At 36.5% G+C, this 15,796-nt stretch overlaps 1 protein-coding gene across 1 annotated transcript; it reads right to left on the bottom strand.

Moving 5' to 3' along the window:
• Positions 1–6,947: 6,947 nt before the first annotated feature.
• Positions 6,948–13,312, bottom strand: LOC106073774 (uncharacterized). The gene is made up of 5 exons (XM_013234418.2): positions 13,147–13,312; positions 12,148–12,212; positions 11,431–11,588; positions 9,510–9,757; positions 6,948–8,830 (listed from the first exon to the last, which is right to left on the bottom strand). Exons 1-5 carry the CDS (start codon positions 13,292–13,294, stop codon positions 8,403–8,405), a joined length of 1,047 nt encoding a protein of 348 aa, XP_013089872.2. The 5' UTR covers positions 13,295–13,312; the 3' UTR covers positions 6,948–8,402.
• Positions 13,313–15,796: the final 2,484 nt, after the last annotated feature.

The following is a 15,796-nucleotide window of genomic DNA, read 5'->3' as shown; positions in this document are numbered from 1 at the left end:
GGAGCCTCACTCTGCACTGGATACACAGTGAAGCCCACCTGCTATATCCAACTGGAGCTTCACTCTGCACTGGATACACAGTGAAGCCCACCTGCTATATCCAACTGGAGCCTCACTCTGCATTGGAGGACGAATTCCTTCCAGCCCGTCCCTGTTTTTTGAAGGAACTATTTAAAAAAAATAAGAAAGCTTATGTAAGGAAAAGAACCGCACAATTACTGTCATATATCGCGATAATGTGAGATTTATCTCCCTTTTCTATATAAATCATAATTAATTAATTACCACTACTTAATTTACTAATTGGTTGATTTTCTAATAAATTCGTGTGTTGTCATCGACTTGATCAAAGTCTGGGAAGTAGGAGAAATAACGTGTACTACGTTTGTACCAGACAGACAGACAGACAGAGTGAATTTTAAATAATGTTACCTGCAATCATTAACCGATAGGACAAATATTCATGTAATCTCTAACATGGAAACTAAAGTTGTGTTTCAACATCAACAACTCTATGGTACACATTAACAACTCTATCGTGTAAGTGATATTTCCATTGAAACTTAGAAACTGACATTGACCTATTTAAGTGAAAATCACTGCTATATACACTTATCTTATGAATGTTACTTGTGTAAATGAAAAAAAAAAGGAAAATCCATATGTAAATATATCTTTGTATTATCAAAAGTTAAATCTGATGACCCAATGTCCAATGTATGCCAGAGATCCTTGTCTAGGTGACTGAAAAACAGAACTCTTAACGAATAAAACATTTTAATCCTTCAAGCAAAAATAATTACATAATTAAACACACCATAAAGATAATTCCATTTCTATAATAACTTTATAAAGTAAGTAAGTAGTAAAGTTACCCTTTCAGACCCTGCCATCTATGGGGCAGATGATGTTAAGGTCAAAGTTAACGGGGGTGTCATATGGCCAGCACAACGACCAACCGCCCTTACTTGTCCACAACTAATGTCAGGTACCCATTAGAGCTGGGTGGACTCAGATGCGCCCTAAAGATCCCGATATTTAAAATCCAAGTCTTCAACGAGAGCCCAGGACTCAAGGTTCGGAAGCCAAGCGCTTTACCACTCAGCCACGTCACAAAAGTAGACTTACAATGAAGCTTGAAAACTATTGACTGACCCTCGATTTATTGTCTTCCCTGCTATTTTTAGTTTTATTAGAAGTTTACTGTTGTTAAATATAAGCACGTCATTTATTGTTTATAGGTATACAATTTAAACAACCTTGACACTAGGCTTAAATTAAAAGGGCTTTCTTTGTATATTGTACAAGTCGAGCTTATCTTAGTTACCAGAACACATGAATTACGTAACACACTTTGTATATTGTACAAATCGAGCTTATCTTAGTTACCAGAACACATGAATTACGTAACACACTTTGTATATTGTACAAATCGAGCTTATCTTAGTTACCAGAACACATGAATTACGTAACACACTTTGTATATTGTACAAATCGAGCCTTAGTTATCAGAAGACATGAATTACGTAACACACTTTGTATATTGTACAAGTCGAACTTATCTTAGTTATCAGAACACATGAATTACGTAACACACTTTGTATATTGTACAAATCGAGCTTATCTTAGTTATCAGAACACATGAATTACGTAACACACTTTGTATATTGTACAAATCGAGCTTATCTTAGTTACCAGAACACATGAATTACGTAACACACTTTGTATATTGTACAAATCGAGCCTTAGTTATCAGAAGACATGAATTACGTAACACACTTTGTATATTGTACAAGTCGAACTTATCTTAGTTATCAGAACACATGAATTACGTAACACACTTTGTATATTGTACAAATCGAGCCTTAGTTATCAGAAGACATGAATTACGTAACACACTTTGTATATTGTACAAATCGAGCTTATCTTAGTTACCAGAACACATGAATTACGTAACACACTTTGTATATTGTACAAATCGAGCCTTAGTTATCAGAAGACATGAATTACGTAACACACTTTGTATATTGTACAAGTCGAACTTATCTTAGTTATCAGAACACATGAATTACGTAACACACTTTGTATATTGTACAAATCGAGCTTATCTTAGTTACCAGAACACATGAATTACGTAACACACTTTGTATATTGTACAAGTCGAGCTTATCTTAGTTACCAGAACACATGAATTACGTAACACACTTTGTATATTGTACAAATCGAGCTTATCTTAGTTATCAGAACACATGAATTACGTAACACACTTTGTATATTGTACAAATCGAGCTTATCTTAGTTACCAGAACACATGAATTACGTAACACACTTTGTATATTGTACAAATCGAGCCTTAGTTATCAGAAGACATGAATTACGTAACACACTTTGTATATTGTACAAATCGAGCTTATCTTAGTTACCAGAACACATGAATTACGTAACACACTTTGTATATTGTACAAATCGAGCCTTAGTTATCAGAAGACATGAATTACGTAACACACTTTGTATATTGTACAAGTCGAACTTATCTTAGTTATCAGAACACATGAATTACGTAACACACTTTGTATATTGTACAAATCGAGCCTTAGTTACCAGAACACATGAATTACGTAACACACTTTGTTTATTGTACAAATCGAGCCTTAGTTATCAGAAGACATGAATTACGTAACACACTTTGTATATTGTACAAGTCGAACTTATCTTAGTTATCAGAACACATGAATTACGTAACACACTTTGTATATTGTACAAATCGAGCCTTAGTTATCAGAACACATGAATTACGTAACACACTTTGTATATTGTACAAGTCGAACTTATCTTAGTTACCAGAACACATGAACTACGTAACACACTTTGTATATTGTACAAGTCGAACTTATCTTAGTTACCAGAACACATGAACTACGTAACACACTTTGTATATTGTACAAGTCGAACTTATCTTAGTTACCAGAACACATGAACTACGTAACACACTTTGTATATTGTACAAGTCGAACTTATCTTAGTTACCAGAACACATGAACTACGTAACACACTTTGTATATTGTAGAAGTCGAACTTATCTTAGTTATCAGAAGACATGAATTACGTAACACACTTTGTATATTGTACAAATCGAGCCTTAGTTACCAGAACACATGAATTACGTAACACACTTTGTATAAACTATAGATATAAATAGATATAAATAGTTTCACTCACTTTTTGTTTGTCTCCAGCCACAGTCCGCGCACATGGAAATTGCTGATCGTCTGCTTCGAAGAATTCTGGACGTCACCTACGAAACTCTTCAAGACCTGGGCGCCAGTAACGAAGATTTGGAACGGGTTCAGCAGAAGAGAAACTACATTCAGACCTGCTACTTCCAAGCCATTTCCTGCTACTAACGTCATGACGTCATCTTTAAAAAAAATCCTTATAACTTTTTTTTATGATGTTGTTGTCTTTGTTTCGTTCGTTTTTTTCCGGTTATAATTTTGTGATCTATATTTTTATGGCGTCATCATCAAAACTTCACTTATAAGTTCCTAATTAAAAAAAGAAAGAAAGAATGATAGTGTAGTTTTAAAAAAAAATACTTAGTTGGTGAGCGAAGAGGAACATCTTGAAAAAAAAAAGTATTTTTTTTTTCAATCTATGAAACTGTTTTAAACTATAATTTCGTTTTGTCCATTGGAAGATAAAAACACATTATCAGTTTAAGCTTATTATTAAAGGTTGAAAAACTCATTATTACTTATGCATTGCCTTGTCTCCAAGTCTGTCTAATTATTTGTACAGTGAGTGTAACTGATTACCTGTCACGGACATGGGGCTTATTATGGGTTAAATAAGATCGCAACTGGGTCTTGGGTCTGCATGCACCACTCCAATTTCATCTTGGGGATTGAAGATATTGCCTACTTCTATCCTCTTGTGGCATTTTATGTCTCGAGACAGGATGTTTTCCTTTGGAACTAACAGCTGGGAAAAAAGTGGCACTGGAAAGATCCACATGATGATTGGCGATTACAGATGCCCAGCCTGTGACCGCAGGTGTGTATCAAGGATTGACCTCTTTAGTCTCTATTACTTAAGTGTTTTTTTTTCGGTTACTCTTTTCTAAACCTGGATCTCGGGTAAGAAAGCACACACAAAAAATTAACTTTTCTTTTTATAAGCGCTTTGAGATAAGTTGGAAAGATATAATGTCACAAAAATGTCGCTTCTATTTGCCAGTGATTTAGAATCAGTTCTTTACGTCATCATGATTTGAAAATTGGGAATTCCTGAATGAAATGCATGGTCTGTTGCGAATAAATGTCAATATAAATTAAAGAGCTAATCTATGCTAAGCAATTAGTTAATATCTCATTAATAAAACATAGGAACGAAGTTTTCACAACTGAAATTAAATAGGCAAGTAACAAGTTGTTTGTTTTATTGTTGTTTCTACAAGAAATTTCTCCTTTTTACAGCTGACCAACTTTTGCAAGAGCGATTTTACTTTGCTCTTAATAAGTAATAAATAATAGATTTTAAATAATATCTTTTACCCCGCCCCGATCTCCTTACCCCCCCCCCCCCCCACACACACACATGCCGAAAAAATCCTGGTTAAGCGAATGTATACATCTACTCAGAGAATATAAAATTCTAATGATAGGCTTACACAATCAGACTTCGAAGATAAAGCTTATATAAGATGATCTGTTTATTTATTAAATCATGAATACATGCGGGAATACCCGCTAACATATGTGTATTTAAGTATACAATGTCTTCTCCTCAAGACCAAATTTAATTTTAAAGATTCTTATATTTCAAAAATCATAACGGTCAATTTAGAGATTTCGCAGTGTGGCCAATTAGCTAGTCATTCTTTTCCCAAAGATATACATCTACTGTCAAATGTCTAGAGCCGTTTTCGAGATCCTCGTCCAGTTTCAGCCCTGCTTTGTCGAAGATTAATTTGCTAGCTGATATGAGTGATTGTAAAAAATATTCCCCACAGTAAAATAGTTGCCAAAAGAAAAGATAACGTGTGTAAATGGCTAGTTGAAATATCTGAGGTTAGTTCTGCTTTGTGTAAGAAAACTAACCCTAACCCTAACCCTTGCGACTCAATATTTTTGTTTTCACCATGTGACAATTAGTTTTAGAGGACAATAAAGGTTATACACTAACCTAGTTTAAAAACAAATACAGAAGCTAAACAAGTGGATACTTAGTTTCAGTGGCGTAGCTAGGGTGGGGGGAGGAGGGGGGAGAACTTGAAAATCCCCCCGGGCCCCCACGTAAAGGGGGGGGGTCCAAATGAGTGTTTTTTTACGTTAAATATTACTCAAAATGCAAGTCCCCCTCCCAAAAAAGGGGTCAAGCTCCACGGGCCCCCAAATAATGAAAAATTTCTAGCTACGCCCCTGCTTAGTTTTAGTCTGGCCTATGACATAAACTCTGTGCCAAGTATATTGAAACTCTAATCTTTAAGACCAAGTTCTTCTTCATCGTTCTCATTTTTTTCATGTTCGAAGGTTCAAATCAGTCATCCTATATCTGAGATGAACCTCGCAGTAGTTTCCAGATCAGGCAGTTCTCCTTAAGGTTTTTCTTCTATAGGAAGGTTTTGGGGCCAGAATCTTTTTTGGACTTCTTGATATGCAGCTTTGAAGGACATGGTCAGCATTCTCTGGTGATGCTCCACAAGAGCAAGTTTCGCTCATCCCAAATTTAAGCTTCCCAGAACATAAGTTGTTGTTTCATTCTTTTGTGTCTGGTTCTGAGTCGCAAAATTATGTTTCGGTCATGTCGAAGTAGCTTATAATAGGCATCATTTTCTTGTAATTGGGATGTGAGCTGGTCCAATTCTCATCTATTCTGCACTTATCATTTCTTTTTGGTAGAAAGAAATTTTCATAATACCATTTCGATCCATTTTCATGAAAGCGCATTAAAAACAAAATTAAATTCAATATCGATTTGATTTCATTGCCAAAGCAAAATATATTGTATTTTTGACAACAAAAAAAGAAAGATTTATTTTGCCAAGTCTTAGCAATACCTTCATGGCTTTGTGTTGGGTTTTTCAGATAATCTAAAGATAAGAACTAATAAACAATGAATTGCAAAAAAAGACAATTTAATCAAATTTAATGAAGTCATCACGTGACTTGTTGAAAAGATATTAAAAGAAGAATAGTACGTTCACGTACAGTTGAAATCTTCAGCCTGAATGGACCTCTTTATGTAGGTCATGATGTCTTATTTATGTGTGTATTTTTTTTTTAAATAACATTAACTAAAATTACAATGTTCACAAAAGCGATATTAGCTGAGGGGAGTGTTGACAACTAACCTAGCAGACATTTCCAAGAAATATGATATTCCTAGAAAGATTTTAATACATGCTATATGGCGGTACTGTGCAGACTTGCTATATGCCGATACTGCTGCAGACCTGTCGTATTCCAATGCTGCTGCAGTTTTGTCATTTGGCGATACTGTTGCAGACCTGCTATATGCCGATACTGCTGCAGACCTTTCATATGGCGAAACTAATGCAGACTTTCATATGGCGATACTGCTGCAGACTTGCCATATGCCGATACTGCTGCAGACCTGCCATATGCCGATACTGCTGCAGACCTGCCATATGCCGATACTGCTGCAGACCTGCCATATGCCGATACTGCTGCAGACCTGCCATATGCCGATACTGCTGCAGATCTGTCATATGAACAAAAAAAGTTCTGTGGACACGCATGAGCGACTACAACGAATTTCGTTTCCATTTGAATGAATCTCGGCCCTTCCAGCACCAGAGAAGTAGAAACACGTTTTATATAAGAATAATAATGATACTATATTACTTTTTTATGTATGCAAAGTTTCTAAAACCAATCAATAAACACACACACATATATAGTTAAGAGAAAAAGATAGACAACAGGTAGTACATATAGCAATAATCATTTTTAATCGCATTCTTTAACAATAACTGTGAAAGTATGTGCACATATTTCAAAGCGTTTCATAAAACATGAAGAAATTGAGCCGATGTCTCTATTGAAATATTGGTCTAAGATACAAAGACACTTAGAAGCTAAGGATATTGTGTGTTTATGTTCTAGTTTATAAACATAACATTTATAGTATGCTAAGAAGGAAGTGATATGTTTAAATGTGAAAACAGAATGTAACGCGCTAGTTAGAATGACACTTTATTATGACTCAAGTCTTTGACAGTATATACTACTTCGAACTGTTCACCCATTCCTCACTCTAGACAAGGCTCCGTTAGTGTCAAATACTTTTCTGTTGAACCAAATTTCAATGCAATGTTTTTTGTTTGTTTGTTTTTTTCAAAACTCATAATAGTTAAAACTGCTTCAGATAGTATAAGAGTTATAGGAGCTAATTACCATGTCACGTGACTATTGCTTCTAAATAAAAACAAAATGTACAAATAGGAGATTTGAATTGAAAGTGAATTGGTTAAAAACAGAAAATGCATATTTTCCTTATCAATGCAATTTTACGATAATGCTGATTGGTGAGAAATGCTTTTTCATTTATTTACTTGAATTTTCATTGATAACTAGAAACGATTTAGCTATTCTAGCAAAATTATTTGTTCAATATCTGAACGAAACAATTATTTCACCTAGCTATGACAACAGTTACATATAATATTTCTTTTTCAGATATTTCAAAAAGTTTAAATTTTCATTGTCGCATGCTCTCTATCGAAATTCAGCTTCAATATTTTGTAAGCCTGGCATTAAGCTTCAGTGGAAAACTATAGAAATACATTGTTATCTTAGATACTGAATGACACCCTAACGCCTGATATTTCAATTTCATAAGCTAGAAAGTCATAAAAAGTGCGAAACTATTCAAAGTCGTCTCCTGACTCAACCAAATAATATTGTAAATATCATAGAGACTTACAGATTCGTTCTATATCTAGGGAACTATTGTTTTACCTTGTGTCAAATCTAAACTGAGACAGACTATCAGCTCAAGTCCTTTGTTAGAAAAGCTTAGCGTGAATTAAAAACTAAATACTTACAAATGATGTGAAAACATTTTCCCAGCGTTATTATAGTTAAGTACTTAACACCTCACGCTCCTACCCCTTTTAGGTTTTTTTTTTTTTTTTTTTTTGGATTTCTACATTTTATCGGGACTCCCACGTCACGTGCCATATGTCACATGTCGCGCCATGAAGGTACAATTATCGATAGCGTTCTCGTCCTTCATCCAATAAAACAATTTAATGAGCACGTGGTATTGCACTTAAACTTATTTTTAAAAATTAATTTGCAGTTTATTAATTATTTGAAGAAACCAAATTTCCCTTGCATCATTTGTTTCCCTTACGTTTTGTTTTTGGCCGTGTCGTCCTAATTGCTATTCCCGTTAATCTCCCCTTGCTCCCGAGTGGCGCCGGAAACATCCGAATTTCTATTTCCGTTATTTTCCGAGGCGTCAAAAACACCGACCCCAAAAATATTGGTGGCTGAGGGCTCGGAGGACGTGCCGTTACTCCTGGCCTGAGTGCTATTGGCGTTGCTGCTGGTACCCTCATTAGTGAGTGTGCTGTTGCCGAAGATCAGGTTGGCGAAAGTGGCGCTCATGGTGGCGTTTGTTGACATGTCCTTCTCACCGTCGCGTTCGACCGGGCAGACGAGGCTCAGAAGAGGGATGCCGCAAGACAGGTCCCTGCAGCCAGCTTCCGTCAATAGGATGGCGTTCATTAGAGCTTCGATCATGACCGTCTCACCGTCGATTCTTTCACAGATAGTGTCAGTAAGGGTAACGTTGATTTTTTCTGAAGAGTTTAAAAAAAATTAAGTTAAGTTTTTTTTTGTTATTACGTGAAGGTTATTTATATGTTTTTTTTTCTTCTCTCAATTAACACACAGTAAAAGAAAGAAAAAAAAACTTTTTTTTTCTTAAAATTTAATTAAGTTTCTTTTTTTTTTTATTTTAGAGATTTTTTTAAAATTTTGTCATTATCTATTTAGTTTTTGCAAACACCCGCTTAAGAAAGAGACAGACAAACAGCAGAAAAAAACTTAATGGATGAAAAAAAGAAAAGACAGAGATTCAGACTGTCGAACTGGGATAGAACAGAAAAAGAAATAAACACAGACGAACAAGCATACTGACAAATGTATAAATTTTGAAGCCAATATAAGAGCTTCTAACGGTTACAGCAACTGACTTAATTATTGAAATAGCAATCCTTAATATATAGATAGGCAATTTACAACATCATACATATAACTCATTTATGCATAAACAAACATATACACTGGCATATGTGCTTGGAACAATTCTTAACAGGCAGAAAATAGCAAGTTTTTTTTTCTATGTAAATGTTTTTTTGTTTTTTTTTTCGAAAAAAAGACATTCGATCACTGAAAAACAATGATGAAATAATTTAATATTAAGTAGATTTCTAGTGTTTTACGAAAGGTTTTTAAATTTTGCATAACGCTACTTACCTATGGCTTCAGCTGCTAAGGGGATTCCCAAAGTCTTCAGGGCAGCACGCTTGGTTCTGGTATTTTTAGGAGTCCTAAGGGAGTGAAGCATGGCGGCGACTCTGGCGTCGTCGCTAATTGGGTTGTTGGGGTCTTCGTTGTCCAAATCGGGCATGACGTAGCTAGGGTCAGATGTCTCGCGCAAGATGGCTGCTGCTCGGACGTTAAGTCGAACTGCGTTGTTCTGTTCCTCACAGTCCACAGCAGATCTAAGCGATAGCCAAATAGGAAGATTCTATGTTCAAAACTTATATATAAAACGATACGATAAGATTATTTCTGTATTCTTTTATGTTTAGTTGGCAACTTGGGGGATTAATTTAGCGTCCTTGACATTGATTAGTTTATCGTGAAAATGTGCAATAGAAACACACAAGACACAAAAACTAATATTACAATATACAATTAATAACGTAACAGATATTAGTAAGGCAACAACAACTGATATAGTAATTGACAATTGCTACAGTAATAAACATTTAACATACCATCATTTGGCCGCATGTGTACACTATTACAGTATCAGATAACTAATATAGGACTTTAACAAACAAAAAGGGATGAGGCCGAAATAGCCAACAAGCAAAAATATTTAAAACAAATCCATTAAAAAAAAAAAAGCTTATCTAAATGGAAAGAACTCCATCCTTAAAACTATATCTACCAAGAATGTACAAGTTATTTCCCTTATTCAATACCAAACTAAATTATTAATTACCAATAATTAATTGCCTAATTGATTTTTATTTATTAAAATGATTTGTTTGGTACAATAGATAATTGGTTAAAGTATCAACTTGATAGAAGAATGCATTTTTTAAATGTCTCTCCTGCGAGGACATTAAATTATTCCAGGAGCAGAGATGACCTAATGATTTATTTTTTAAAAACGATTCGGCTAATTTCCAAGTGATGACATAACAAATGTATTTGTGAAGATTTTTTTTTTCCTGATTATTTATTCATCTTTTTTTTTTTAATTTTGATTTTCATTGAGTTTTCGTTCTTGAATGAAAAAAAAATCTTTTTCAATAAATGAGAATAAATCTTTTTTAACGCAGTTTGTATTGATAGGTTTGTTTACATCTGAGGTTTGTTAAAGTGAATGAATGGTAACTGGAAAGGCTCATGGTATTTCCGTGAACTTATAATCTCATGTGATACTAAAAATGTCTTTTTGAACTGGGATTAGATTATTTATACATTTTTAACTTTGTCTCAAAATAAGAAAATAGAATCACATAGAAAATAATACAAAGCTTAAACTTGTTTCAGCTGGCCTAGCAGACGTGCAGAGAACACTTTTGGCGGTTAAATGTTTAAAAAAAAAAAAAAAAAAAAAACAGCAAACACTTGAACTTAGAAACTTTATACAAGTGTCAATAAAAGTCATGGACGCTTTACCTGAACGGTACAGCGCTTGGCTTCTGAACGGGGAGTTCCGAGTTCGAATGCTGGTAAAGACTTGGATGTTTCCGGATTTTTGGGAGCCCCTAAGTCCACACAGCTCTAATGGGTACGTGACATAAATGTGGGAAAAGTAGGGGCGATTGGTCGTTCTGCTGGCCACATGAAACCCGCGATAACCGTCGGCCACAGAAACAGATGACCTTGAGATCATCTGCCCTATAGATCACAAGGTCTGCATGGGGGAACTTCAATAAAAGTCACGTTTATTTTGATCGTAAACAACGTTTTTCAAGCTTTTTTTTGAAATTAAAGTTATTCCCTTAACGTTTAGTAAATTAGTTGGACTAGCTATCTGTAGCTACAACCCTACCTGCGCCCTATCTGTAAATATTAAAAAATGCGATACGAATAAAAGTTTGTAAGCGAATCTTGAGAACGTGCTTAAAAGCAGCATGTAAATATCAATCGTTACCTGTCCACGCATGCGTGCTCCAGGAGGCTGAAAGCTTTGCCCTCTTCGCAGTGGACGATCCTGAGAACGAAGTTGTCGCAGACGAAGTAACTGCTGCATGTCTCGTCCTGCCAGTTGGCTGTCAGGCCATCAGCCTTGAGACAGGCTAGAGGCTTGTCCTGATACATGTATTCAATTCAAGATTCAGCAAGACAACATTGTTATTAGAATTTAAAATGTATATGTCCCTTAAAAGATTCCTATGTTAGCCCGAGAATGACCCAATTATATTTATTATTAATAAGCCTACGTAAACGTCTCCAAAATAGATTCCCATTTTTGTTAGAGAATAACCCAATATTTAGTCAATATTAATATATTAACATCTCACGAATAAGTTACCAGGCATGACAGATAATTTAGTAAAAAAATTAATATGTAACTAGAACCCAATAAATTACTGATATTCAAAAAGAAAAAAAAAAAATAGTCATTGTAAATATATTGGCTTCAAATTGTTTTTATACTTTAAATTCCTAGTACTTATTGGCACGTTCGTCATAGTAAAATTTTATATAGCATTTAATCTGACGTGATCATTATCATTATCCAAGCAGCTGATACATAAAACTCGTGATAAGTGGCAACAGATTTTATTAATTTCTTTGAGCTTGCTATTGTTTATGTACTAAAACTATACTTATAACTATCTTGAGAGCTTAAAATATTAGCACTTACTTGGCCTGTTGTGGAGTTGGCAAATGTTTCGTTCGTCTGTGCTGTAGTCAAGACGACCAGTACAGCTATGGAAAAAAAAATAGTGTAAGGGAGATAACCAGACAAAATAAATTAAGAATAACCCAAACTGATTACGTTGCTTTGTATAGAGTGATTCTCGTTTAAAACAGTTGCACTATGAACCTGTAGCTTTTCCCATTGCCTACACATATTTATTGGCTTTTGATGGCATTGATACAAGAGTAGAGTGTATTTATGCAAGCTAGTTACTAATGGCATACAGATAGATAAGATAGATTTTTTGATGCTCGGTCGTGGCTATACCTCTGTCCAAGAATGACAAAAACTAGTAGGCCTACAATTAAACCGATGTAAGAAGAAATAAAGTCCCACTCTCCGATCTTGCGATCCATGGGGCAAATAAATTTACATAGATTCAACTTCAAATCTAGATCTAGTTGTAAATGAAATGATAATTTTCAACAAAAAAATCTCCCTACAAATATACGTCTTTACTGACTCAAGTCCCTGAGTCGTTTCCTCTTCAACTTTTACACGACTCCTTTTATTCCGCTTAAAACTCTTTTAGGCTAATACTATAATAATCATTAAATAATATGTTATTATCAAACTACCTTGAAACAAAATTGTATAGACTATGAACCCATGCCTCGATTGTAGTCATGAAGTAATGCTACAATTTACTAATGCAGCAACAGTGCTAATGAAACAATGATACTACTGTAAGCTACTAATGTAGCTGTGATACTACTGTATTAATGTAGACACACTACAACAGTACTAATGTAGTCAAGATACTAGAGTACTGATGTAGCCATGATAGGTCTGCTGTTGTAATAATCTAGCCACACTACTACAGTGAGGATGTACTAATCTCGCTACAGTGCAGCTACACCAATACAATACTTAAGCATCGCGACCCAAACATTTAAAAGAAAATATTTCAACACGAAACTTATCACGTTTGCGTCAACTTACCAAGAATGATGACTTGGGTGAAGCTATCCATGTTTGATGATTGTAGCGAGTCTTGCGTGAGAAGATCCGTTGGTCGTAGTTCAAGTCCGCTCTTACTTATATACACCCCACGACGAACAATGGTGCACGAGTTGTTGTTTGTGGTCATTGTTTGACGTGAAGTTGTGTGTGTGTGTTAGTTGTTTTACAACTGTTTTCAACTCATTTTTTTTCTGCACAATGGCAGGTGAAGACAAAGTACTTTACTTACCTGTGATGGTCAGTTCAATGGGAAGACAGCGCAAGCTAAGGGACCTAACTCATTCAACTTAATCACGAATGTTTTATTTAGAACAACTTTCAAAGGGACATAAACGTGGCTCAAACACAAAGGGGCTCCAGGGGGTGGGGGAAGCCCAACTACAACTGATTCACAATTCAACTATCGAAAAAGCGGAGGCTCCAATGCTCCCTCTATTTAGCATATTCAGTATGATTCTTTATGACCTGAGAGTTGCGACCCCTTTGGGGGGGGGGGGTCGATTGACGATTTGCCAAAAGTCGCCTAGGACTATGCACAGTGTACGTCGCTTTGTCTATACCATTGGAAGTTATTTTATAAAATTATTTTACGATTGTTTTAAACTTTTTTAAATGTCGCATATTGCAATAAAAATATTTTAAACAGTTCATAATAATGTAACTTTATGCATAATAAATCGTTACGCCACTTCGGATTCCTAGAAATTATTTCAATGGTAATGCCCAGACGTAATTATATAGAATTTATTTTCTAATTAATTGTAGGCCATCGTTTTATAGTCCAATTTAGTGAAGGTAATATTTAATTATGGAAACCATGGAAAGGGATCTCGAACGTTAAGAAAAGAAAATATTTTTATAATGGCACATTTTTCACAATGCGGTTTATCTCCAATACTCAAAGCAGGAATTGAAAAACCCACAATGCATCATTTTGAAACGAAGTTTTATAAGCCAGATCTATGAAGCCGAAATAATGGCTACATAGGCCCAGGATCTGTCCAATGGCTGTGTGAAGCGTCTAGTGTGGTAGCTTAACTTGTTGCCACCGCTGGCTAGCATCTGTGAAAGGGGAGCAATTTTGTAAGTCTCTCTTGCCAGTACATAGCCTCTCCACAGCAAGTCCTATGCAGTACCTCCTCGTGGTGGCAGATGGAAACTGAGGCTGCGAAGCCTCAGGCTAAACTGCAAGGGTCTCGGAGGAGGTTTGGCCCCAAGATGTGAGGCAGGCATGGCCCGTCGGCGTGCGGACACGCCCTGTTGCCCACAAACCAAACCCCTAGCTATAGGTCAATAGCCGCACTGCCTTGTGTGTGTGTCCCTGTAAGGTCTAAGGCTAAGGGAGTAAACCCTAACAGAAAATCCGGTCCTGGAGCCCCGTAGGCGGGGGGACAGTAGTAAGACTACTGCTCTCTGGCAAACTCCTGCAGCCACCTGTCCCCAAATTGTGATGGCTCGCCATCCCTTTGGACCCGGTCAGTATGGAAGAGAGGCGGGTGCTGACGTGTGGGCAGCCCAGCACTCGCAAATTTACCGCCCAGGCTTTCCCCCAGCAATGGAGAGGTCACTCCATCTCTGACAGTAATGTCTTTGAAAAAACACGGAGAGTGGTAGTTACCGGTGATAAGTTCCTAGCTGATTGGCGTAAGCTGGAACGCCAGGGACCACTCTTGACGGTAGGAGGGGCTTTTTAGCCTCACTGGATAGCTACTGCCTGCCTTAAGCCGAGCAGCCCTCGGACAATAAAGTGCTATCCCGCCACAGCTTGCCGCACCACTGGGTGCTTGGTGCTAAGACAAAATCAAAAAGCAAGCTGCTCACCCGCACCTGCAAATAAAATGAAAAGAAAACCCTCAACATTAATGCGTTTAGCAAGCTGGAACATACGGACAATGTGTCCTGGCTTCAATACTGACCCTGAACTCGTCACCGACATGCGACAAACAGCTATCATCGACAGAGAACTCAGCAGACTAAACATTGATGTGGCCTGCCTGCAAGAAACCAGACTGGCAGACAGTGGATCTCTTACAGAAAGCAACTATACATTCTACTGGCAAGGAAAACCAGAACAAAGCCCTAGAATACATGGCGTCGGCTTTGCAATAAGAAACAGTCTCGTCCCCTGCATTGCAATGTTTCCCATTGGCAATGAAAGAGTAGCACACATGAAATTTGCATCACCGCAAGGCAAAGTCAATATAATCTGTGCTTACTCACCAACCCTTGCTGCACCAGAAGAGGACAAAGACAGATTCTTTCAAGCTCTAGAGGACGTAATTAAAAGTACTCCAAAATCCGAGCACCTCTATATAAATGGAGACTTTAATGCCCGTGTTGGTGATGGAAATGATGCATGGCCAAAATGCTTGGGACCTCATGGTGTTGGCAAAATAAATGACAATGGCCAAAGGCTACTTGAGTTCTGTAGCTCTCATGAACTGTGTGTAACAAATACATTCTTCTCTGGCAAGGAACGCCATAAAGTCTCTTGGCAGCACCCACGCTCAAAAAGATGGCACCAGCTTGACCTCTGCATCACCCGAAGGATGGATCTGAAAAGTGTCATCCACACCCGTTCATACCATAGTGCGGACTGCAACTCAGACCATTCACTAGTGCTAAGCAA

This window comes from Biomphalaria glabrata, chromosome 13 (genome assembly GCF_947242115.1).
Source record: "Biomphalaria glabrata chromosome 13, xgBioGlab47.1, whole genome shotgun sequence".
Classification (NCBI taxonomy): domain Eukaryota; kingdom Metazoa; phylum Mollusca; class Gastropoda; family Planorbidae; genus Biomphalaria; species Biomphalaria glabrata.
The sequence above is the reverse complement of the archived record's forward strand: the minus strand, read 5'-3'. Positions and strand labels throughout refer to the sequence as shown.

Excerpts from the sequence above, each read along its gene's own strand:
- LOC106073774 (XM_013234418.2), bottom strand. The coding sequence starts at position 13,294 with ATGACCACAAACAACAACTCGTGCACCATTGTTCGTCGTGGGGTGTAT. Across the intron at positions 12,213-13,146 it reads CACCCAAGTCATCATTCTTG|CTGTACTGGTCGTCTTGACT; the intron begins GTAAGTTGACGC and ends TTTTTTCCATAG. Across the intron at positions 9,758-11,430 it reads GAGCACGCATGCGTGGACAG|ATCTGCTGTGGACTGTGAGG; the intron begins GTAACGATTGAT and ends GCTATCGCTTAG.